The sequence below is a fragment of the Amphiura filiformis genome, chromosome 1 (genome assembly GCF_039555335.1).
Source record: "Amphiura filiformis chromosome 1, Afil_fr2py, whole genome shotgun sequence".
NCBI classification, from domain to species: domain Eukaryota; kingdom Metazoa; phylum Echinodermata; class Ophiuroidea; order Amphilepidida; family Amphiuridae; genus Amphiura; species Amphiura filiformis.
In genome coordinates this window covers 87,997,431-88,024,735 of record NC_092628.1, presented here as the reverse complement: position 1 = coordinate 88,024,735, position 27,305 = coordinate 87,997,431, and the positions used below count along the sequence as shown (strand labels likewise).

General features: G+C 37.7%; 3 protein-coding genes across 3 annotated transcripts in view; all 3 read left to right on the top strand.

Moving 5' to 3' along the window:
• The window catches only part of LOC140168642 (polycystin-1-like protein 2), a 4,819-nt gene extending 990 nt beyond the window's left edge, over positions 1-3,829 (top strand). Inside the window, exons 2-6 of the mRNA XM_072192054.1 lie at positions 238-439; positions 798-1,121; positions 1,315-1,402; positions 2,428-2,717; positions 3,604-3,829. Coding sequence (XP_072048155.1) covers positions 238-439; positions 798-1,121; positions 1,315-1,402; positions 2,428-2,717; positions 3,604-3,819 — 1,120 coding nt within the window. The 3' untranslated portion in view covers positions 3,820-3,829. The remainder of the gene's footprint in view (positions 1-237; positions 440-797; positions 1,122-1,314; positions 1,403-2,427; positions 2,718-3,603) is intronic.
• Positions 3,830-4,046: 217 nt separating this feature from the next.
• Positions 4,047-17,156, top strand: LOC140156342 (polycystin-2-like protein 2). Its single transcript, XM_072179316.1, has 12 exons — positions 4,047-4,500; positions 4,883-5,109; positions 5,766-5,943; positions 6,647-6,824; positions 7,564-7,683; positions 8,421-8,711; positions 9,292-9,413; positions 11,920-12,120; positions 12,711-12,815; positions 14,867-15,014; positions 15,224-15,490; positions 16,059-17,156. Exons 1-12 carry the CDS (start codon positions 4,057-4,059, stop codon positions 16,220-16,222), a joined length of 2,445 nt encoding a protein of 814 aa, XP_072035417.1. The 5' UTR covers positions 4,047-4,056; the 3' UTR covers positions 16,223-17,156.
• A 5,337-nt stretch (positions 17,157-22,493) lies between these two features.
• Positions 22,494-24,959, top strand: LOC140156305 (uncharacterized). Its single transcript, XM_072179290.1, has one exon. It carries the CDS (start codon positions 22,831-22,833, stop codon positions 24,136-24,138), a length of 1,308 nt encoding a protein of 435 aa, XP_072035391.1. The 5' UTR covers positions 22,494-22,830; the 3' UTR covers positions 24,139-24,959.
• Positions 24,960-27,305: the final 2,346 nt, after the last annotated feature.

Here is a 27,305-nt window from a genome sequence, read left to right as displayed (position 1 = left end):
TCTCTTTATTCAGCACAGTTAATCCCCTCATTTCAAATGAACACCAGTACTCGACAGTTATCCAACAGTACGAAGATTAAAACTGTCAATCGGTAATTTTAGTTGAGTAGTTGTGGTGTCAGCTTCCCGTAGCAAAAAAATATGTGGCCGATTCTAATGTACTATAAGCCTATCACTAGTACCAAACGTGCTTCATATCACGCTAATCACCCTTCATAATCTGTTCTCATACTACAGCTACAGCAATGGAACCGATATCGACATATATATAGGGTTAAAGCATTCTGGTGGTGAGAACGAGTCTATAGCTGAGGAGTTTTATGCCAATAACCAGTATGGGGAATCATTCTGGCCTGTGTACTATGCATTGAGACCATACAGTTCATCTTGCTCCTACTATGATACGGCCACTGAAGATTGGGTTTCTGAGGGATGCGAGGTAAACTTTGTCGCTAACTGTTTATATTCCTCTTTTATTTTAATAATCAAAGAAGTAATTTTTGTTTTTTTTTTAACTTTCATTAATTTTATGGCTTCTTATAGTCTGGTCGGAGCAAGGTCATGGTGCAGAGCTGCTCTGCCCATTTTGTTAAAAATCTGGAAGAACTACTGTAACAAAATACCATGTTGTTTTGAAGGCTTTTTCATGTGTAGAGATGAATTCAAACTCTTGCACGACGGCCGACCGAATTAGGTACCTACGACGTCAAAAGCGAGTTTCATCGATATCACTTATATAAAACGAATATGTTTACAAGTAGAGACTTACTTTACATTATTCACACCCTCCACTCCAGGTTGGTGATTTAACAACGCTCTTCAGTACGCAATGCCTCTGTTATTCTCTCGGTCCACCAAGCGAGGAAATTGAAGAGGTAGATGAAACTGGTACAACACGTCGAAGGCGAAGAAGAAATGCCGACAGGGAAGCTGCGGCGTCTGAAGGTGCAACATTTGGCGGTGGTTTTAAAGTTCCAATGAACAGCGTGGATTTCTCACAAAATGCCTTTTCTATGCTGGATGAGAACCCAGTTGTGTTCGTGTTCATGGTGTGCTGTATTGCCGTGTACATGACCGTGTTGCTTTGGGCCCGAAAGGCAGATCAAAGAGATAAAGTACAGGTAAAACAGAGAGACTGTGTGTGTGGTGAGGGGTTATGATGGGGAGATGCATTGTGCAACTTATAATAACTAAATAATAGTTAATCTTTAATAATATCAAGCCGTTATAATAAGCCTGATGTTTGTACATCAAAGTGATTTCATAAACTGTAATTTGCGTTTGACACTCCTTCCGTTTTTATTATTTCTTCAGGCTGGATCGACTCCACTTGTTGACAATGATCCCAGAGATCACTTTCACTATGAAATAACCGTGTTTACTGGTGTCCGAAGTGGCAGTTGTAAGTATCATTTATTTATTTATATTTTGATTTGTCTTGTTGTTGTTTTTGGGGTTTTTTTTGTTGTTGTTTTGGGGGGTTTTCCGACAGATTTGGAGAGTCACTTGACCTAGTCTCGAAAGATATGATAATTCCTGATTGATTCTTGGTTGAATCCTGGTTCGAAAAACAATTCGAAAAATATTAATTATAATTAAATTTTGTATCCACAAAGAGAAAAGTTGTAATTTGTGTTCACTTCATAATCTATTTAGATGGTAGGAATGCATACAAAACCAAAGTATATTTACCATTTTAATAGATACATTATTGGGGAGTTTTTCCAAATTTGTTTTAAATTATCCGCAAATGATGGTGGTACTTTGTCCAGGACTCTCCAAATGCGCAGAACGCAATTTCAAAAATACAATTTATAAAATGTTATTCTAATTGATAGAAATTGTACTTTTTACAAATACGCAAAAAAAACCAACAACAACAAATCTAGCGTTAAAAGGTCATTTCGTGATCTACAGCCTCATTCCCCCCCACTTTTATCAAAAAAAGTTCAGATTGTTATACCACTGGAAACCTCTGGCTACATAATGTTTATGTACCAAAATTTCTTGCAGATTAATTTGTTAAGCAAAAATATCGTCAAATTTGAATTTCGTTCTGGTATACCCAGAACGAAATTACAACAGTGGCCTATGGAGCAGTGTAATACACATAATCATGCATAACTCGCAAACGCAAAATCGGAATCAACTGACATTTTGGGAATAAGCTTTTTTCGTGGATAAGAAAATGTCATAAAAAGAGGATGCTACAGTTGTAGGTCTGGGATCACGAAATCCTCCTTTAAGGTCCTGATCCTTGAATAAACGAATTTTAATTTTAATCCGTGAGAATCACATAATAGTTCATTTGATTACTATTATTTCCATTGTCATGGACCTTATAAAAGTACAATAGAATATATCACATTCAGGAGAAGTATCACGTATTAAATTTTAATTACTATATTTTATGTTGTTTAAATTCAGACACCACAGCTAAAGTTAGTATAATCTTGACTGGGGAATCGGAAGTTTCGCGACCACGCCTGCTGTTAGACACTAAGCGTAAGGTTTTCCAGACTGGTGGGATCGACACTTTCGTTCTCTCTTGCCCGCGATCTCTTGGCAACCTGCAGCACATACGTATATGGCATGATAATAGTGGAAAACATGCCAAGTGGTTCCTCAGTCGTTTGGCTATTAAAGACATGCAGACAGAGCGCCAGTATTTCTTTATGTTGGATAAGTGGTTGGCAGTTGAAGAGGACGATGGACTGGTAAGCTAGGCGCGGTTTCGCTTTGACGGCTTTACATCAGAGACAATCATATTCCCATACCTTGATTATGAGCGATCAAAACATTCAGTCAGATTTAACTAAACTGTTAATATTGCCATTCTCAATACTCACACGAGAGAACTTCCATGATAGGAGGAGCAAAAATAATTCCTGGATCGAAATATTGGTGGGCGAAATACTATTGTCCGAGTTGGTCGGTACTTTTAAGGCACTGTTATAACTCATATTTGGGTAAGGCATAATTATTCAAAATAAATTGAGTCTGGGATACTGGATCTATTTGTTTAAAGCTTTCCATATGATGCAATTGCCTTCGTATCTAAGGGGAACCTGGTCTAAATAAACTAATTACGCGCTTCATAATTTACACGTTATTTTTTATGATTGGATATCAAAGTGGTTTCATTTTTCCCAGTTATTTACAATCGGTGAGTTTGTACACACATGCGTGATTCTCTATATATATAAATAAAGCACAGCCTGTAAATGAATCCACGCACACCAAAAAGCGGGGCGAAAGTAAAAATCAGGGAATCTAATTTGAAAAGGAGAAAATAAAAATGGGAGAAACCATTCTTGAGTGTAAAAAAGGGGGAAACTATTTGAAAAAAGGGGAAAGGCCGGGGAACTATTTGCAAAAAAGGGAATCTATTTGAAAAGGGGGAAAGTAAAAAGGGGGATCTATTTGCAAAAGGGAAATATAAAAGGGGGAAACTGTTTGAAAAGGGAACTATTTGCAAAAGGGGGAACTATTTTGCAAAAAGGGTGAGGAATTAAAAATTGGGGTATTTTTGATTAATATAGGGGGAATATGGCGGAGATCAGACACCGTACTATACTGTTGTATATTTCTTTTGACTTCCAGATTGAAAGAGTTATCCCAGTGGCTGGCAAATCGGAATTGACGAGTTTTGGATTCCTTTTCTATAGCAAAACACGTCGCAACCTCAGCGATGGTCATCTGTGGTTTTCAGTTTTGCACGTCCTGCACGTAGCAGCTTCACTAGATGCCAACGTGCTACATGCTGTCTTTCCTGCTGTTTTCCACCATGATGTCCAACATATTTTTCTACGGAGTTGACATCACTTCTGGAAGCAGTGGAGGAGCATTTGTTATAGGTCCTATAACAATAACTGTTGGCCAGATATGTGTCGGTGTGATTAGTAGTTTAATGGTATTCCCTGCTAATTTACTCGTCGTACAGATGTTTCGATTGTCACGCCCACCACCGGAGCGCATTAATTGGTTCTGGAAGAGGAAAAAAAAGCACCAGAAGAAAAGAGTAAAGAGGAGATCGAGAAAGATAAAGAAGAAAGAATGGATGAAAAGGCTGAAGAAGAACTTCAAAACCAGCTGGAGTTTTTGGATACTGACAACGTCGACAAGCGAAATTTGAAATCTAGAGCTTCACGAAAAGTGTCATTCGCCCCGGCTTCTTCAAATGAAGAACTCGATCTTAAAGAAAGCAAAGACGAAGGATTTGAAGATGGTGAGGGTATGGATATAAAAGAAGGTGAAGACGGAGAAATGAAACTAGTTGCTGGGTTGAAAAAGACTGATAAGAAAAAGAAGAAGAAGAAGTTCATGCTACCGTGGGGGTTTGTGTTCGTCGGATGGGGAGCAGGTTTTATAACGATAGGCTATGCGTTTTACCTGACCATCCAAGTAGCAGGTGGATTTGGCAAGGAGAAGGCTACAGAGTGGCTTCAAACAATGGGCTGCTCTCTCATTCAGGATATCCTATTTTCACAGCCAATAAAGGTAAGTTACAGTAGCAAACAATGTCTAAGTGCAATCATTTTCCCTGTATTATGCATATGCAAAATAATTTTTAAGAAACCAAGTTTTAGAAATTGAACCCTTTCCATATAGGAATAATCTCAACACTACAAGCGAGAAACTAAACGTTGATCAGTAGTACAAGGGGACAGAAATGTCATCAAGCTTTTAATCCAAATCTGTTTTGATGCTACAAAGTGTATTACAAAAATACAGACAGAATGTCTCTTGGGTAGTCAGATGTTATTGACATTTAATGTATCATTACATGTTCCACCTACTTTAACCATTTTTTTTTGCTCTGATCGAAATCATAAAAACTGCGACGTTATTGACAGATGACTATACATTCCTTACATATTAGGTGCTCTGTCTTGCTACCTTCTACGCTCTTGTCATTAAGAAGCCGGACAAAGAAGACGAGAACCCTGGTACACCTCTTCTTAAAGGTGATGAGGAATATATCCATGAACGTCTAACAGAAGAAGAGCTCAAAGACCCTGACAAACTTGAAGCTCTTGAACAGCAAAAGATGATGTGTCCCGTAAAACCACCTGATCTGGACGATATTGCTGAGGCCCGTGACATAAGGTAAGAATAATACAATTTCACGATCGTAGCTGATGTCACAGATCCTGCCGAGATGTAGGTCATTTTTTTTTTTAATCTTCAAAATGTATCATTATTAACCAACTAAATGGTTCTGGTGTGGGTGTGGGGTGTATGTGTGACATGTATTCTCCACAACAACTTCCTGGTGTTTACTCGGTTTACTGACAACGTTACACTACAATGGACATGTTTGGGTGTATATTTGACATAGCAATGCATTTTATTAGCCGCAACACAGAAATGAAAAGATCAGATTTGTGTAGATTATGTTCAACACCATTCAAGCTTGGTCCAGAAATGTTAACCGACATAAGTACACTTGGCGCACCTTTTGCTACCTGCTGGATGTAACTTATCGCATGCAGAAGTATTACTACTTGAAACCCCAAATCTAACCAACCTTGTGAACCCTTTAATCCTCGTCAAAGGTTGTTGGGACACCTATATGGAAAATTTATACTGTGTTAGGTATACATAACCTCTCAAACTCCCCTTCCCCATCAATCAATGTTGGGTGCTGCTATACGGACATTTGCAACATTACATTATTCAACATTGTTCGGGGAGATGACGACCCATTAACATCACCCTTTCTTACAAGAAGTAGCTTACATTACCGATACATTTCATTTCAGGTTTAAGGAGATGAAAATGAACTCCGTTTTGAAAGAAATATGGCTATATATGACCTTCTTATTGATCTTGTTCATGATGGGCTATGGTAACGTAAATCCAGATAGCTATTATATACAGCATTCCGTGAGAAGCGTCTTCCTCAATGCAGATTATAATGGCGGAACGTCTTTCGGGTCGGTAAGTTGTCAATATGGTCAAAGGTACCGAAATTATTTCCCGGGTTTATGTTTACAATGGGCTGTTCCAGTTTAAATCCATACACCCCCTATGGAAGACATGGCCTTAATCTTCAACTCTTAATACAGGGAGTGTGAATTTGAAATGGGGTTACCTGAATGAGTGACTCCATTTGAAATATACACCCCCCCGTGCACGAGATTAAGGTCATGTCTTCCCGAGAAGGCATATGGATTTCAACTGGAATAGTCCAATGGGTCGTTTATCTGAAGGGTTCCTGCGCAAGTTTAAAGGTCATATATATTGCTCGGTCAACATCATATCATTGGCAAGCTAATATTATGAGGACAATGAAAATGACTCTTTTAATGGTTTTAAACATATGGATAAAACCAGCCGGCTGTTTTAATTCGTTTTTATGGTTTAATTCGTTTTTATGGTTTAATTCGTTTTTATGGTAAATATGAGTTTGTTTAAAACAAAACCACGTGATTGGTTCTTGATAATTAATTTTCTAACCTATAAGCCATAATATTGTGTTTGTCGGAGACATCCTTTAACTGAACAAGAACTAAATTACAGATGTTTGTAATTTCACAAGTATCACATTATTACTACTTATATTACTTGAAGAATTATTTAATCGAGCTGACTTTTGGGTCGATATTCTATGTTTTTTTTTTTTTTTTTCTTTTTTCTTCAGATAAACACAATACCTAATTTTTGGAGTCATGTCCGCGGTACCTTTGTACCTTCTTTATACACGCCTGATTTCGACAATGGTGAGCCCGACCTGGTCAACGGCAGGCAAAAGTACATCGCTGACAAATCTCACATTTTATTAGGCACTGCGAGATTACGACAGTTACGCGTATACGATGGTAAGATTATGATACTGAATTATTTTAATAACGACAATTCCGAAACATACTGAAGCAAAAATTGCACAATCTTGCACTACGTTAAGGAGAGCGTGGCGCAATGGTTAGAGTACTTGCCTTTAGTGCATGAGGTCCCGGGTTCGATTCCCGGCGGTGGCAATTGGCTGGGATATTGACTTGGAAAAAAAGTCTGAAATTAATTAGCAACATCTGTAGATTAAATTCAGACTTCCGCTCTCCCCGTGGTTCATTTAGAATTGGGTAAATGAATCATGAAAGTACTCCGTCCTTCGGAGGGGACGTTAAGCCGTCGGTCCCGTGTGCAGAGAGCCATACCTGTACATGTATCTCGCAGCCAGTTTCGAAAAGAGTAGGGTGTTAACCCCTGACTGTTCCCAACCCGTCCAGGCGTTCAAATGGACCCCAATGGAAATAAGCTTCAATAGAGGCTTTCTTGGGTTATCCGGGGTTCTCACAACCCGAACAAATCAAATCAAAACACAAGAGGTCTAGTTTGATTTGGGCTATTCCAGTTGAAATCCAGACACTCACTATGGAAGACATGGCCTGAATCTCCCACACAGGTGGTGTAAGTTCGGATAACCCCATTTGAAATCCACACTCCTCTGTGGAAGAATCCGCATCTAGGAAATAATCGTTTAAGTTTGAGAGACCATGTGAATATGATGAAGATCATTACGTTATATCTGATTTGTTTACATATCACTTTACTGCACAGATTCATGTAAACTACAACCAGTTATGGAAGAGACAATTCATCACTGTCGAGATGAGTATTCGGCAGCGGATGATGTCGAGATAAGTTATGACATAGGATGGGAAGAATACAATAGGACCAGTAAGTTAACATTATGGGCACATAATTTATATTTGATGGCAAGATGAGCAAAATATTACCACAGCTTACGTTACTGCGTCGGTATACGATCAAAATCAAACTGTATAATAATATATTTGTGTATTAGGAATAGCTTTGCTTACTTCTGCTTTCTGAAAAGACAATATGGGCTTATCTATTTGAACTTAGTTAAAGATCGGTTGAGACACGGGAAATTTAATATACATATGACAAATCCAACGAGACAAGTGATGGTCAGAATTCAATCGGCCATTTATGGATACTGTCCGCACCACTCGTGTTATGACTGCCCAGTGGACAAACGCTGCTTAAAAGCAATTGTTATTGCGTTGTGAACTTTGATGGAATGCAGTTTGAAATCCACGCCAAGCCTGTATCATATCACATTTTGGGTGGGATGGAACCCATCGATGTCTGCCGTTGAGGTGTAGGAATGCGTGAATCTTTGACATGTAAAACTTTTTGCGTTACTTTTCCTGTCATAATTGGGTAAACATGCAGTGTTCAGTGAGATTTCTCCCATTATTCAGGTGTACAAAACCACCAAGCCCAGCCTGATCGGAAACGACTGCGAGTTCTTTGTAAAGACATTGATCCAGATGCAGTTTTTAGTAATAGGAACGACAACACGAAGTACACAAAAGTACAGTAAAACAGGAATTGCTTGGTTTGTATAACGTTTCGATTTTTCACCTTTTGCCTCTCTAAATAACCAGTTGGTATAGAACACGACAGAGATCCGTATCTGAAACCATGGAAGTATCGCTACTGGGACGATACGGATTCTGACCCGCAATATGTTAAAATCACCGTATACTACGGTGGGAGATTTGTAGTGGAATTTGGTAACAACCTAGAAGCTGATTTAGAAATGCTACAATTCTTGGAGGAGAATATGTGGGTTGATCAGCAGACACGAGCGGTGTTCTTTGAATTTGCTGTTTACAATCCAGTTAGTAATGTGCATATATTTGCCATGAATCTGGTGGAATTCTTGACAGTGGGAGGTATGTTATTATTATTACTACTAGGCCTATTATTATTATTTATTATTTATTATTTATTATTTATTATTTATTATTTATTATTTATTATTTATTATTATTTATTATTATTATTAAGCTTGTTGCATGCTTCAGAAGAAGAACGAAGTCTGTGCCTGTACCCGCCAAAATGTTTTGAATTTGAATTTCATTGCTAACCATGATAACAAACTTGGAATTCTATCATCTTTCTGTAGCATCTCGCGGAATGCGGTTTTATGAATGTACAACCCAAACTTTAACAGCACCTATTGAAAAGGAAAACCACTAGTATTCAATCTTCTAATTGATGACAGGAACGCCACTATGGATGTTTTATCCTCACCGATTATTGCAATATTACCAAAAACACTCACACAAATTCATGAACAAATCCAGTAGAGTAAAACATTACTGGCCATTTAAAACAATGGACAATAGTTTAAGACTTGGGAAATTTAATGTAAAGAAAATAAATTCCATACATTAACTAAAATGATCAAATTAGCATTCACTTTATACCGCGGTAAATAAATTATTGTAAATGAATTGTTTTATAATCCAGGTTCGGTACCTTTCGTGTCAATCCGATGTATGGTACTGGATCACTACTATGGGGTATTCGCTTACTTCGTTATGGCAGCAGAGGCCGCATTCTGCCTCTTCCTATTGTGGTTCTTGTTTAAGGTAAGAGCAATGACATAATGGTAAAATTAACATCTTTATATAGTTGCAACCTACCATACAACGTGAAGAAACCAAGTACAAAATGTTAGCTATGAATAGATTCGCCACTCAAGACCTGGGAACGGAGATTGGTCGAGCTTGCCTGCATCCACAAAATATCATTTTGTTCGTTGCATACAATGATAACACATACGGTGTATGGTATTGCTATCAGAGCTTTCCCCTTTTTCAATTTATCTTGCAGTATTTTAATAGTAATAAGAAATTCATGTATTTGGGAAAAGAGCTGATGTCTGAATGGAAGACAACCTCAGCTATTTACCAAAATTGAGAGGGTTCGCCAGGGGCGTGTCTTTTCACCAGACTTATCTAACATCTACAGTGAAATGATCCTGCAAGAAATAGCCAAATTTCCAGGCATCAAGAATGCAGGCAATAACATCATTAATTTGAGGTTTTCTGACGAATCCTGGCGGCAAACCAAACCGACCTTCAAAACAACCTGGACAGAGTCGTTGAAGAAAGTGCAAGAAAAGGTCTAACAATCAACTGCAAGAAAACTGAATGTGTGGCTATATCAAAGAAGAAGGTAATGCCAATATTAATACTGAGAGTTGACAATAAAACCATAAAGCAAGTGGACACCGCCGAATATCATTGGATGCTTGATGAGAAAAAGACATTAAGATCAGAATGGGAATGGCAAATGAAGCATTGATAAACATGAAGGACATCATGACAAACAGTAAGCTGTCTCTACACACTAGGTTACGAGTGCTCAAATGCTACATTCCACCCATCACGCATTCTGGATCAGAATACTGGACTGTTTCCAAAGCAATAATGAAGATCACTGGAAGCTCATAAAATTTAAAGGATCATAACATTAAAAAAAATCATGGACCGACCACATTTCTAAAGTGGAAGTACTCCAGCTTACAAACACCACGAGAATCATCAGGAATGAAATACAATACAGACAGGGGAATTTCATCGGGCATATATTATGGAGAGACAGTCTCAAAAAAATCATAATGACAGGGAAGATCAACGGTACAAAAAGAAGAAGAAGAAGAAGAAGAAGAAGAGGAGGAGGAGGAGGAGGAGGAGGAGGAGGAGGAGGAGGAGGAGGAGGAGGAGGAGGAGGAGGAGGAGGAGGAGGAGGAGGAGGAGGAGGAGGAGGAGGAGGAGGAAGTCGTCGTTGTCACGCATCTCCTTATTATATCTGAAGATTTGCGTTTTCACCCATCTTCACCCAGAATCTGGCACGGTTTTTGCAGCTTTATAGACCGATAACATAGGCAAGATGCTGGACTCTTTTTAGAGATAGAAAGATTAATCGATGACAAAATTTAACCAATGGTACCTGGTTTGATTGGGTATCTACTGATTATAAAAAGGGAGGTCCCAGTGGTGAAACCATAAACATTTCTTTCTTAATGAACCCTTAATTTCAAAAGGTCTTGTTTTTGTAATTAAAGTAGCACACCATAGAGAGGCTCTGGATTGAATAAGAAATTTGAATTTCGAAAGGTGTGTCTAATTTTAGCATAAGACTTGGTATAGCAATTCACTCACACAGCTACTGTTCCGCAAACCTTGTATTAGTCATATTTTTAGCGCGTTTTTGATGAATTTTTACTTTTTTCATACATTTTGGTACTTTCAATCATGCATACCATCAACGCATGCGCATATTTCTATTTTTGTTGCAACGAATTCTATTGTCCTGACTATGATCTCCAATACCATACCAATAACCATATTTGGTTTTGTTTTATTTTGGAGATAATTTGGATTCTTTCTTCTGCCGTGTGGGCTCTTTTTCGCGATTTTCACACCATTTTTGCTTGTTTTTATAGGCCTCTTTTTGGTGAAGTTCAAAGACGGTCCCTTTCCTCATCTGTTGACGGATACATTTCTTCTTTCACAATTATGAATTGAATATACTCAGATTACATCATACCAAAAATAAGGCTTGTAAACTGCTTTGGTCCTTACTTATGCTTCTTTTTATTACACGTTCCTCAAAGCCAATTCAAATTTCTCGCCAATGTTGAAAATTGTCAGTGTACATATAGCAATGACTTTATGCAAATGAGATAATGCGTAATTAAAGGTACTCTGATACTAATTGTTGTGCGTTTTGAAAGACAAAGGTACAAACTTTATTGATCGTAAGTATAATCGTATAATAGATCAAGATTTCAAAATTGTAACAGGCATTTCAAATAGTATATCGCAATTTATAAGCTGCATCAAAATGATTACCCATCAATTTTGATGTTTATTGAAAAGCATGCTTCTTCCAAATAAATACAACATTGAATACTCTCTAAATGTCCAGAATGCATAGCTTATAACTTATTAATCTACAAATTATTTATATCTTATGGTGCATTTTGATGTGTCAGACGTCCAAAACTGATGGGTACCACTTATTTTGATACAGCTTGTAATGTTTTTTAATCGTACAACTCAAAAAACATTGCCTTTTTGATTACAGGAAGCCAGAAACCTGAAGCGTGAGAAAAAACAGTATTTTAAATCCCTTGGCAACTGGTTTGAAATGATCACACTTGGTCTTGCCATTGGAGGAGTAGTAGGTTATTTCTACAAGCTCTTCGTGTCTATGAGATTGATGGAAGCCTTAAATGAGACCCCCAACGAGTTCCATAGCTTCCAGTATTTGGCATATTGGGATGATGTAAGTTATATAAGATCCTGGTGTGTTTACTTAGATCATAATAATTGTTCTCATGTGTTTTATAACTTGTTCCGTGTCTGTTCCCTTGTTATTTCATCCATTTCACAATTTCAAAACTCTCATCATCATCGTCGTCGTCGTCGTCATAATTTTCATCACCATCATCATCATCACCGATCATCATCACCAAAATCGTCAACTTCTCCTTGTTATTTCATCCACTAATCATCATCATTATTATTATCGTCGTCGTCATCATTTATTATTATCATTATTTATTATTATTGTGTATTTTTTCTTACTTATTTGAGGGAGTAACCGAAAGAAAGCAGATTTAGAATACTAAGAATATTCCCTTTTTATCAATTGCAACAACCCGTCGTCTTTTACAATTTATCAAAAGATCATGCTGAACTTAATTTGAACATTTCATAAGCCTTTTTCATTCGTCCGATAGAAAACAAAAACCATTGTCATTTAGTCGCCACTTTTTAGAAACAACATGAACATTAAGAAAACGCATTTCCTATCGATTCATCTTGGTCTCAAACAATAAAACCATTCACTTCGTTTTTATCTTATCCTCACAGATTTATATGTCAATGGTTGGAGTGCTGGTCTTCCTTGCTACAATCAAGTTTTCCAAACTACTTCGTTTTAACAAGAAGATGTTACTTCTTTCACATACGATTAGTGTAAGTGTCTGTATACTGATGATTGGCACATTTCGTCTTTATTTATCCCTGGTTATGAGGCGGTGGAAGCTCTATAGTCCGAAGGTTCTTTATTCCGACGGTTCTTTAGTCCGAAGGTTCTTTAATCCGACGGTTCTTTATTACGAAGGTTCTTTATTCCGACGCTTCTTTATTTCGAAGGTTCTATAGTCCGAATTTTAAACAAGGTTCCATAATCCGAATATTAAAAGAGGTTCTTTAATCCGAATTTTAAAAACGGTTCTCTAGTCCGAATATGAAAATAGGCTCTATAGTCCGAATTTTAAAAGGGTTCTATAGTCCGAATATGAAAATAAGATCTATAGTCCGAATTTAAAAAAGGGTTCTATAGTCCGAAATTGCAAAACGGTTCTATAGTCCGAAACGGATACCGTGTTCTTTAGTCCGAATTGGTAAAAAGGTTCTATAGTCCGAATTTTTATAACATTAACGTATACTACATTTTGAATACAGAACAAACAAACAAAATGGGAAAGGGAATGAAAAAATATCGAACGAAATCAAGAATGAAACAATTAACAAATGAATTAAAGAACAAACTAAACGACGAACAAAAGAAGAACGATTCGGAAAAAGGTATACGAAAGAAAGAAAAAACAATGAAAGACAGAATGAAAACGAACACAAAAAAGGGACAAGCAATCCCAGGGCCAGCCGCCATCACTGCCAATTGCATGCATGCATGTTACCCGCTCGCATCCCTGATAAAAGCCAGCCAGGATATTTTACACCCCCTTCAAATCGCAAGATAAAATCATACTATTCTGTAAACTAATTTGTTTTAGGCAAAAGCCGCAGCATTTACATTCATCGCAGGATAGCGCTATTAAAACTAGAGCTCAAATACACCGTAGAATGTTGAGTCTCTTACTAGTATATAATATTATAACGGAATGAATAACAGATAAAAATGATGAAAATACCATCAGAATAAAGATAAACGTCAATGTATGCTACGGAAAATATCCAGAAAAAGCAACCATGTTGAACTTCATCGGATATGTATTTCAGTGTCAAATCATCAATTGTCAAAACAGCCTACCTTAACAATTGATGATTTGACACTGAAACAAATTAATGATGAAAATAAAATTCGGACTATAGAACCCGTTTACCAATTCGGACTAAAGAACACGGTATCCGTTTCGGACTATAGAACCGTTTTGCAATTTCGGACTATACACATATCCGACTTCGCCATTACTGCGGTGTCCCTGATGTAAAACTGCGGTGTCCTGAGGTCGGGGGGTTCCATCCATTATTTATTGTGTGCTATACAGAATTGTACCCAGGAATTGTACACAATAGTGATATTCAATACACAATCATGAGTATTGAATTACGAATTAAATCTCCGCTCTGGTACATCTGTGTTGCCGTCAATAGAGGGCCAAATACAGTAAACGCTTCTCGGATTGGTGTATAGAAGCTTTTTTTAAATTCGGACTATAGAGCCTATTTCCATATTCGGACTATAGAACCCTTTTTAAAATTCGGACTATAGAGCCTATTTTCATATTCGGACTAGAGAACCGTTTTTAAAATTCGGATTAAAGGACCTCTTTTAATATTCGGATTAGGGAACCTTTTTTAAAATTCGGACTATAGAACCTTCGAAATAAAGAAGCGTCGGAATAAAGAACCTCTTTTTAATTTTTTTCGGACTAAAGAACCTCTTTTAAAACTCGGACTAGCGAATGCTATGAACACATGTTCGGACTAGCGAACCTTCGTACTAAAGAACCTTCGGATTATAGAAGCGTCGGATTATAGAGCAGTCCCCCACGAGGCAGCGTTTAGAGACAGCTTTAAATCAAATTTTCATAACATGACATTTTAACTTAACGTTCGTAAAATAAATATTGTTGATGCAACTTAAAAGACTGGACTATTTAACATAACGCCTAAAAACAGAGTAATAATGCATATGAAGTATATGAGAAAAAATTCCACAAGCTTTGAATATAGAATATTATTAATCCATGATATGGGTATCTGATGTTGATTTTCAGAATTTTGCGACCGAATTGAGTATGTTCATGGTAATGTTTGGCGTCGTCTACATGGCCTTCGGCAGTTTCTGTTTCCTCAACTTCTACATAATGTATGAATACAGCAATTTCTTGTTGACACTGGAATCCTTATTTGGCACTCTTTTGGGTAAGCGTACATTGGTATATCGCTACTACAATATCTTGTAATATTAATATATTCCATTGCTCATATTCATACCACATTCACAAAGCATATAAAAAATATCTTTAAAAATGATGTTAATACTGCCAACCGGTGCAATGCGGATACAAAGATACACTTCAGTCAAACGTTTCAGCGAATCGAATAAGTTTATTCCTTTTATCTTTTTACAGGTAAATTCGACTTTAAGGCTCTTGTGCAGGCAGATCGTGTTTTGGGACCAATGTTCTTTTTCTTTTACGTCTTACTTGTCATGTGGACATTGGTCAATATGTTTGTCGCTATTATATGTGACGGGTTTGCCAGGGCAAGAGAAGCACAAGCACAAATGGAGAATGAGCTGGAGATAGTTGACTTCATGATGGATAGATTTAAGCAATATACCGGCACGGGAGAGAAGAGAATCAAGGCCGAGGTGAAGGTTCACAAATATATTGAAGGTATGTTACTTACTCAATATTCACCCAAGAGGTTCAGATGCGAACCTTGTACAACATGAATAAAATAAACAATATTTTGAAAAAATCTCGAGTGAAATTTAAAGGTAAATGTCCGACCTTTTATAACTGCGAACTCCTCGCAAATATTCGTGTTACTATTAAATATTAAGACGATACAGCTTACATGTCTCCGCTATATGCTTGATTTTGTCTGCATAAGGCCAGATTTCGCACCAGCTTTTAATCATCATACTATAAATATGATTCAAATGTCCCTGAATTCACATTTTGGTCTCTGATATAAGCAGTATTAAAAGCTAAGGCTCCCGAAGTAAGCGTGTGATCCAAATTTGATTAAACCTTCACAGGGACATCTCATCAGCTACGTTCCCGAAATATGTGACCACGTTCAACAGTTATATCAAATATTATAGTAGAAGTATTTTCCTTTCATAAGAAAAACAAATAAACAAAGATGTGTTTACACTTACCTTACATTTCAACTGCTGATCGTCTTTACACGAATTGATAACCACCACTGATGACGTATTCTTGTTTCCCTCTTAAGGTGTTGAAGATGTCCAGAGGGATTGTGACGAAATGAAGCACAAGCTGGACGACATGGTAGGCAGACTGAACGACTTCATCGTCAACACCAAGAGAGCCGACAAAGAGCTGTTTGGAGATCCTGACGAGGCAATGGGCAAACCTAGGGTTATTTATACAGGTTAATCCCAAAAACAATATATTGGACGACAAAAACAATATTTATTATTTTGTAGGAACTATTTCTTTTGAGTATTAAATTTATTTTCATTAGTTGAGCACGGATAGGATAACTAGACCAATTTTATGCGGCGAGGCTTACCTGAAGACGTACACTATAGTAATATAAAAAGGGACCATAAACCCGGGAATACGGGGCTTATTTGTTTGGGTACCGTATTTTCATTAGTTACGTAGTCATCTCTGTACACTAAATATATACGTTGTCGAAGGATGACAACGATTTACATTGGCCCTAAAGACGGGTACATACAACTTGAAGTCATAATGCGTGCAAAGGCCGCAATTGATATACGCATGCATACTATTAATTGGGAGTTAACCATATGTCACCGAAGTAGTTAAACAAAGACGGTCTCCATTTAGTAGAACCCACATCCCACATTGGGAATCGCAACTTCTCTTGTGATACGTTGCCGAGCACGCCGTAAAATTCCGGCCTTGTAAGTAAATCAGTAACTAACAATACAGATAGCCTCATGAAAGGCCGGGCTGATTGTTCCTATCAAAAACGTATTTTCTAATGACGAGGTCAATCTCTGACTGAAGAATAATTGTTATTTCCTTTTCAGTGTTTTTATAAAACGTCTATTAAAGCCGATAGACTGGCATGTTTGACGGGAATTTTCCTTATTTTCACAGAACGTTTGGTAAAAACAATGGAAAATTATGATAAAATTCAGAAGTAGCATGTACGTGTTGAATTTAGTCATAGATACTTGTGTTAAATCTTTTGGTATGGTATATCCACATATTTGACTTAAAACTGATCTAACGGCGCAGTAGCATATCATTGGTATGAATTACAGGTCTGATTTTCTTTGTAATATGTTAAGGAAATAGGGACAGATACCTTGCCAAACTAAGAGAGTTTAGCATAATAAACAGATAGTCTATACATTCCTCACCATCTTGTACGTACGTTTATTTTCTATTGCAGTATTTTAGCGTTTTCCAAATGTCAAATTACATCTTGTCAACCAGAAAAACTCACTTTGGTTAGGGATCAAATCAAAACTCGACCGCCGGTTGCCCGCCGGTTCCGGGCGGTTCCGTCCGGTTCTAAATTATTAAATTATACACAGTAATGAGGTCAGTCGTCACACCCTGGTTCATATGGCCGGTTGGTATCATCGAGTGAATGAGTGGAGTGATTTCAAGTGATTTCTTTTCAAATTTAGTACAATAGGAATAATCGATTTACCTTCTCGGAGTTCTTCTCAATCAATGTGGCTACTTTTAGCATTTTATTTTGATAAAATATAAGCAGAGACTTGGTCTATTTATTTCTAATTATTTTACATCGTGACAGGTTAGACAAGACACACCGTCGACGTCCTATACAATAAATATAAATTTAATACTCCGTTGGTGAGCGACGGGCGAGTGGTAGTGAGCGACAGGCGAGTGGTATTTCACTGAACGCAAGAAAAGGAGTTCTATCTGATTGGCTAGCAATCGATCGCTTAGGTCGCTCAGTAGTCAACTACAAACTCATGCATTCAATTCGATTGAAATCGATTATTCTATTATTGACGAAGATAAAGAGCGTGATAGTGTGTCAATAATGTACATTGTATTGCACCTGGTTTTACCAGCATTCCTTTATAAAATAATTTTCTCAAAGAGTTGAATATTATCAAAATTTTTACCCAGGATTTCAAATTTTTTACCCGCAAATTTCAGTTAAACATATCCACAGCAAAATACCGGTCCTCACTAATTAGTACATTTAATTTCCAGTTAGTACATTTAAACGAAACCTGTGATTTACGTGACAACAAATAAAATTTTCATACAATAGAAATATCATATGGGATACTGATATGGTAGGCCGCAACCGCCACAACGTGGAGCTGCTACGCGTAGCTGACTGTTTGTTCCGTGGAGCCAAATTGACCAATCATGTTAGAGTTTTTCATTACTCGGAGGTAAAACTGACCAATCAAGTACGACTTACTCATTACGTGAAGCGAATTTAGTCATTAAGAATTTGCCAGACGAGCTTCACGTAGTTGCAAGATATCCTCGGTCACGATAGTTATGATTCAAAAAGTAATTTATGAAAAGAACGAACCGACTTATTATTAAGATGGACATGCACTCACAAGAAACTCATACAGTATTGTACACAACTATATAGCTAGGCAGAGTGGTGGTAAACCATGCACACAATTCTGCGATCTGCAGTGTATCGCCGGAAGCTGATTTGTACATCTTGCGCGGCGTGGCCTGCGGAATTCGACCTTCAGCAAACCAGTTCGGATTTACTTTATATACTAGTAGTAGGCCATACATACTGTAGTTACGGTACTGCCCGTTTTCCTATACACAATACTCAGTGCGCTCACCATTGACGCGTGACCTAGTGTATGTTAGAAGTAGTATGCCATTGCCTATATGACGTCACTGTGTAAAAAATAAGCAGTCAATATTTAAAGTATTCTCTGAAATTCTAGAAAATATAGTTTTGTAACATTTCCTAAATTTTTAGCTAATTTAGGTGTTTGGAAATATTGGTACTTTTGTGTTTTAGGAAGGATATGTAAACGACAGATAACACCAAAAAATATGAACAAATTATTTCTAAACCGTGTTAAGTCTGCAAACCATTATGCTTCTCATTTTCAAGAACGCTGGTTAACAATAAGCAGACTATTGTCTCATTTCGTAAACAAAAGCCCAGACAGTATTGTTACCTTGCGTTCGCTTTATAATCATTCACCCAACTGAAACTATAATACCAGCTCATTGTTCATTGCACAGGTAAAACAGACACAAGTGCAGTGTGTATTTAACCAGAGAAGATCTGATGTAACATAGTTGAGCTGTTTTCATTGAGTGTTATCTTGGTTTAATAGCTTTTAATGGGGTTTAAGTCCTTCAAAGGTCGTGGTGAATTCTACTGTAGACATGACTGCATCATGATTATTTTAAAGTCAACAACATTCAACAATATGATCACCGTGATAGTATGACAGTATCAGTACCGTGGGTGTCAGTGATCCTGGCCTGACACAGTAGACAAACAAACAAACACGCCACACACATGGCACATGCATGCAAGGTAACATTGACTATACACTAATCAAACAATGGTATTGATCCTGTACAACTGTTTGTGGTTTATTTACATTCGATTCATTTAAAATCCACATAGTAAACATTAATTTTGGCAAGAGTTTTCTCTCTCTGGAACGATGATGCATCAACTGGCTCCGCGTAATGAAAAGATCTAACATGATTGGTCAATTTAGCTCCGCGAAGCGAAAAGTAAGCTACGCGTAGCAGCTCCACGTTGTGGCGGTTACGGCCAGCCATATACTGATCATGCGAAAATCGTAAAACATAGAATAGAAACAGTGTGGCCGGCTCTCAAAATCTCAAATTGTATGCATAGCCTGAGTCGCACGGCCTATCTCGAACAAAATAGCTCAAAATCACCATGCGTAGTTGTTGAAAAACGTGAGGATTTATCGTACTACCACGGCAATTTTTAACACGAAGATATAGGGATGATGACGGTGTGCAAGACCTATTTTAAAGTTTCATTTCCGAGGGGATTATCGCGATCACGGAATTCTGCATGTTTTAAAACGCAATGGTAATGCATTTTTCATAAACTGTGTTTATAATCAAAAGAAAGAAAGCAAAAAAGAATCAAAGAAAGAAAGAGGGAGCGTGGGGGAGAGGTGGAAAAGGGGTGAGAGTATGAGATGTGTCGCTCACTAAGTTCGTAATATTATAGGCCATATTAGGCCGGTATATTGGGCCTACAATGATGTTGGCCAGGCTCGTTGAGGTGATGTGCAAGAAGAACTTATGATTTTGCAAGATCGACAAAATATATGCGAATCCCACCACCCCTCGGCACCGCGCCCTTCATCAGCACCAATGGAGATTAGCCATGGGGGCAGGGTGGCAAGTCCTCCACTGCTCAGTCGTCAGAAATGTTGTGACAAAATTTGAACACGAATCGAAAAAATGAGTATAATTCTATCCTTTCTATTATGTAAATCATAAAATAATATGAGTGCTAGATCAGCTCCTCTGATATAATACTCTTCAGGTGGATCAAAATAAGCCTACCGGGACTAAAATATAACCAAAAGTTTTAAAAGGCCTTCGATTTTAGGATATAATTGTCCTCAAAAATTGTTCATTATAGTATTGAAGTTGCAATTTTTTTGCATAAATCACAAAATAAATCCCCAGTTGAACTACAAAGCAAATTAGTCAATCAATTATCACTTCAACTGGGAATTTCTTTTGTGATTTATGCACGCATCATGTCTTCTGGAGGCAGATTTGAACAAATGACCTTTCGTATATAAATAATAATAATTGTCCATCACCAATACAGGCCTATGTGATTCACAAAATAATAAATTCACAACTTCTAAATTACTTGACCTATAGAAATCATTGAAACACTGTTCTGAACTGAAATTAACCGATCTAAGCAATGGTGATATATTCAAGCAATTTTAACCATAAACAAGAAATCATTTCCAAAATTAATTTGCTTTGGTGACCAGCCAATAGACACACGACTAAGAAAAATCGATCATCGTGTAGTACTTTCAAGTATGGACTATTGTGACCGTGAAATTTCAAGTATGCGCTATTGTGATCGCGAAACAAACATATCGACAGTTTGTTAATCTCTCCGGTTATGTGCTTAAACCAACCGGCGGTTGCTACTCATGCATTCTTGAATATTCATATACCAATGACCTCTGCCAACCAGACGGAACCGCCCGGAACCGGCGGGCAACCGGCGGTCGAGTTTTGATTTGATCCCTTAGATGGAGTCACCGACGTTGCGGCCAAAACCTTTGGCCGTCAGCTGTGTGGATGAGTCATCCGAGGTCAATCGATGAGGAAGTTGCTTGATGACCCGATCCCAACCATGTGACCTCGGATGACCCTAGATCATCTACTCCAGCTGAAGGCCAAAGGTTTTGGCCGTAACGTCGGTGATTCCATCAAACCAAAGTGAGTTTTTCTGGTTGACAAGATTCAATTTTATACAATTTGAACATTTTCCCAGATGACAAAAAGTATACACAGTGTAAAAGCGAAAGTATATACATAATATAAGTACACTGATGTACGATTTCCTTTCTATCAATTTTGGTTTTACTTGCAGCGCAGAAGCATATCATTGGTATGAACAAACAGGTTTGATCTATTTTGGAATATGTTAAGAACATAGGGACAGAGACCTTCCCATACTTCCCAAATGTTTTTCAAGTGATAACTTATGACTTCCACAATCCTCAACATTTCTTTCACATTAACGCATTGGGGTTTCTATGGAGGTTTTTCTCAGGTTTTCCTCGACACATTGAGGATATGATTGACCGCTCCGCCGAAATTTTTAATTCGCGATATGATACAAATTTTATGGCAAATTTTTTAAATTTAATATATTTTTCATTTTTGATATTTAACAATCCCCAAAGTAAACTTAATAAATCTAATGATATGTATTTAAAGTGTATGTAGCTGGGATGAAAAGCCGACGATCAATGATACGAAAGGTCACAATTTTCATTGTGATGAACGACTTTTCATCCTCATACACTTTAAGTACATATCATTAGATTTAATAATTATAAACAAGGAACAAAATTACATTGTAGTTTTACAGAACTGTTTCACGAGGTCTTGAAACATATCGATTCTGAAGAGTGAGGTTTTGTTTCAAGACCTCACGAAACAGTTCTGTAAAACTGCAATATAATTGTGTTCCTTGTTTATAATTATTATAACGATACTCCCAAATGGTTGAGCACTCTACCAATCATTGGTTTTAGTATCGGAATTATTATCATTAGATTTATACATTTTACTTCGAGGACTGCTAAATTTCATAAATATCAATTTTCAAAAATTTGCCATATGTGTATTATATTGCGAGTTCAAAAAATCAAAACTATTTGATATCATCAGGACATTCCTCGTATTCAAAATGCAATTCGATGTCCGATATGTCTCAGGTCCCACCAAAATATACATGAAAACGTCGCTATCCGAGCCCTTTTACAATAAGAGATTAAAAACGGAAAAAAAAAAATAAACGGGTGGACTGATCAGCGTCACCTTAGTTCTGTTTAGTACATATCTTTTATCGGACTGGATCTCGTGACTATATTTTGACATCACAGGTTCAAAGGTGTACAAAATCAATTGATTGTGACAATCGTGACAATAGTACATACAGGCAGACGTACGGTAGTATACAATACATACACAAGAGTAAACAATAAATTGATCTAACGCTGGATATATTTATAGCCAGAATCAGACAGTCATGATCACGATCTAGCTCTTCAAAATAGTTTCTGAAAAGATTAAAAGACTAATTATAATTCACCACTGCTTCCAGCTGAGCGTTGTTTCAACATGACACTTGCTTATTCCAATTTGCAATAAACCACACATTGATCGACATTGAAATCTTCTCGAAGACCACTTTGAAACCAATTGACTATCAATGCACGCTGTAAACATACTTATAGAAAAGTGCAATTTCTGTGGACCAAGTGATGGCAGCATTGCAACAGCCAGGTACCTCATCAGATATTCAATGGAATATCCCATTGGATGAGATCATTGACTGCACAAAATGTCCTGAAGGATGCCAAACATGCTACTACAAAACAAAGCACGCACCAGTCTTTATTAAGATCATTTTGGTTGTTATATTCCTTGCTGTTATCATCGCATTGGTAGCCTTCATGTTTCGATTTGGTATCTACCATTCAAAAACGTACACCATGGGTGCAGGCGATGAACGCCTGCTAGACAACCAAGGTGAAAATGAAGATGACTTCTCACGGCTCCTATGTAAAGCTGTCAAAGTGGATACAAAGTCGGCACAAGCGACGAGTGCGTATGTATTTACCAGTAAACCTCGATATATGGATCGGACTGAAACATACGACATTGCTGAAAGTGTCACAGTGAGTTCTCAGCTCTTTCCAAGCTGGGGATATCATCTCAATGCAGATGGTCCATCTGCTGATAGAATAAATGTACAATCATGTTCTTCAAATTCACTTTCGTTTCACTTTTTCAGTGACAAAACAGATCTCCACGAGTTTGTTACATCAAAAGGATCGTGTACAGGTTGCATTTATCACACGTGTAACTTTTATCCATGTGGCTCATCGCAGCCAACATGCCAGCTTACAGCACCTAAAACAACCACAATATACATGGCTCTTGTGAGTTCTGTCAGCGTTTCTGAAACTGTGGACATCTACTTTCATTTTAGACGTAGCCGATTTGACCTATCAGAAGCAATATCCAGCTGTATTCAAAAACCCGCATGCTCAACTAATCTCCCATTTTCTACCAAAGCCATTATTTTGACATTACCTATAAATGCTACCTTAAACCCAAGTCAACTGACAACAGACTGTGTTGCTAATGTTGGTATGTACTTCGCTTTCTTTCTTGGAATTCCACTAGGAATATGCGCGGTGTTCGGAATGTTTGCTCTCTTACTCATGAAACTTCAACAAAGTGTCATGAAAGACGTGGAGCAGGCCGACCTTCAACGGGAATATCGTCAGATGGGTTATCGCGAGAATTCCTCGCATTCAGCTGTCACAAACTCCGCGGACTCTTCAAGATTGGACTCTTCTACAACAACAGACACACGTCCTCTTTCTCCACCACCTGCTTATCACATCAGCACCAGTAATCATGGTAATTCAGGTAGAGCGTCATTGGTAGAAAATGAACAGCCTATCTCTGGATCGCTGCCTGATTATGACTCTGTTAAAGAAACAATAGCGAATCCCCCTTCATACGGCTCGCTTAATGCTTACAATGCACAAGTTTCTTAGGTCAATCTCATCAGTTTTCCTGCTTGACCATACTTCGTTCTGATCTCTGTGTTGGGGAAGATTGACGCCTAACCAACCAATCAGACCTGAGATTCAACATGTTCAATCCAAACAAAAACATAATATACGTTTAGCTTACCTCAACAAAGGAAGCCTTTTTCATTTGGATCATCATAGGACCTCTCAATCAATATTCGCCAGCGAAGTATTACGTGTATACTGTTTATCAGTTATCACTATGTCAACTGGATCACGCTTTTGAGTTCTGCACCACGATCGAAATGATCACAACACAAAGTCTATGGCATGTACTACCAATTCCAAAAGGTGCGTGATCCAGTTACCAGGGAGTTATGTAACCACTTCGCTGGCGAATTGAACTCGTAAGTGACAGAACACACAATAATATTGTTATGCAATGGGGGGCATGAAAGTAAGACGATCCAGTGAGTGGTCATTAAAGCCGTTTCGTAGTTAGCTGTAGTCAACCTCGTCATAACGCATTCCATAATCTATTGCGTATTGCACACATACACAATGTTTATCAACCTTCGGGCACATAGGTCCATCAGTCGGGGATTTCTGAGGAGTAAAAGAGTCTTGTGAAAGACTTTGCTTGTGTAAATAACCACATCATACTGACATCGAGTGAAAATAAATTAATGTATCGATCAAATGCGCTTAACAATTTCTCCCCTCGACAGAATGTTTTACCATTTCATCATGTTTATAGCTTTAATAAATGCAAGGAGGTAGTTTATTGGCGACATGCACAAGTAGAGACTTTTGTTTTTTATTATACTTGACTTCTTACAGTAGAAATAGTACTAAGTATCAAAGCAACAATGCCTTGGACATGTTGGATGCACATGTATTCAACAATCATGACAATAGAAAACACAATCTAAGATCCGCGATCCTAGCCTGTGAAGCTGGGTGTAAGACGCAGTAAGAAACAAAGTAACGTCTATAATACACCTAGCGATTCTAAAGTTAATAAGCACAAAGTCACGTCTTCATCCGAGACATGTCCAAAATGCAATCAAGACGTGCCATTTCAAACCGATTTGTAAGACAGGCTATGTCTTCAGAATGGATTTCACTATCATTTACAACCCTTCGTCGGGGTAGGCCTAATGTAAGTGACTTATATATGGGGGTATGTACATGGTCACTTGCGTCTAACTAACCATGCTGTTAGTTTAACTGTTTAAGTGACCATGCATATACCCAAAAGTCACTTGCATTTATTATGGAGGGCAGAATTAACCATCCGTCTGTTGCCGAAATGAGTGACATGTAATTGTGGACATAGCTAGCCCTAAGCCCTCGATATGTATAATTAGCTCGTGTATTCCGTCAAAAAACAATGAAAAAGAAGGGAGGTGGAAAGAACAAACGTTTTTTCAATTTTAAAATTTTCTATTATTAAAGACATCTATATTTCCGATACACTATTAAAATGGGTTTTTTATCTATAGTTTTCTATTGTTGAAGACATATTTATATTTGCAAGACACTATTCGCCATGGAGCTATTAAAGATGGAGAAGCAATATATTATGTAACGCATTGTTCACTTGTGCCGATTTGAAACCTGACAAGCTATTCATCGAAAGGTACCTTTTGTTTGGGACAAAGGGCTTCCGCCATTAAATCGGTAAGCTGACCCGACAGTGTATTAACGCTTTACCTAGCAGGCTACTGTCAATAAGTGATCAAACGAAAGTCGCGTGAAAGCGCCTGTTGGAACGAAAAGTACCTTTTGTTACCATAAAACTCAAGGGTGTAATTTAGTAGCCGTAAGCACAAAAGGCACACATTAGCCGCTGATGTACAGTTCGTTGTCACCCCACTGACTTTAGGTGCTTCATTGAAATAAATTGAATGCGCTTGCTGAATGATTACACATCAAGGCTGCCATGTCTGCATGTCTATAGTATAATGGTAATAGCTACGTATACATGTAACATATAAATATACCGGTATAGGCCTATATAAAAGTTGTTTCACAAATTAAATTGACATTTTATTTTATTTTAAGAAGGAGAATGTCATAAACAGTGGCGTACTGAAGGGGGCAGCTCCTCTGTGAGAGGTCTTGGGAGGGGATGAGGGAGGAAGAGGTGGAGGAGGGGATATGAAGAATGAGAGGGGGACTGGAGGAAGCCTAGAGAAAGAGGAAAAAATGAAGAGAAATAAATAAATAGAAAGGTAAGGAAAATGATAGGAATGAGAGGGGACAAAAGTAAGAGGGATGGAGAAGGAAGGGAGAAAAGAAGAGGGAGTGATACTTTAGCAAGGAAAGAATAAGTACAGAGAAAGGAAAAGAAAGGAATGACAAATAAATGTAGGCCTTATAATAATTATTATAGAAACTAAACACAGCCCCCCCCCTAGGCCTAACACTAACAGCACTATAGGCAGCCATTCGATGATGTCAATGCCTTTATGCGTTACGTATTTAAAACGCTCAGTCAGATGTATTTTACACGTGCTAAGCACAAGTCACCCAATTTCGAAAATTGGACGTTGAATGTACACTCTCATGAATATTGATTGGCAACATTTTCCAATATGTCAGCGCTCAAATCGGACACAATAGAACAATAGACCATTCAGTGCGTTGCTATTCGCCGTAGAAGTGACGTGATAATCGGATTAACTACCATCAATAGATGAATACAATTATTGAGTAGATCGCCCTGCACTACAAGCAGCTTGCACAGTATACATAGATTGCAAACATAGATTGAATACAATACCGCTCCTACTAATGTTACAGGTGCGAATCGAGTGGGTGTGAATGAGCAGCCTTTATTTGACATTCAATGCATATGTACCGCGTGAATGTTTTAGTGCAGGGCGATACCTCTATTGCTATGGTAGTTAATCTGGTTAATTACGTCACTTCTATGGCGAATTGCCGGGACTATCACTATTGCCAAGAGTTTGACAATGGAGCTTGAACTCACGATAAACGATACAATTCTAGTAAAAATTGCATAAATGGGCCCAAACTATTTGAATTATCATTAAAAACCATCAAACGATATAGAAAATTACCATAATATTAAAAATGTGTAAAGGGGGGTCATAAACAAATTACCCTCTACGTCGTTTTTGGCACGCAGTCCACGCACCATTATGATCTCATTTTTCAGCCGA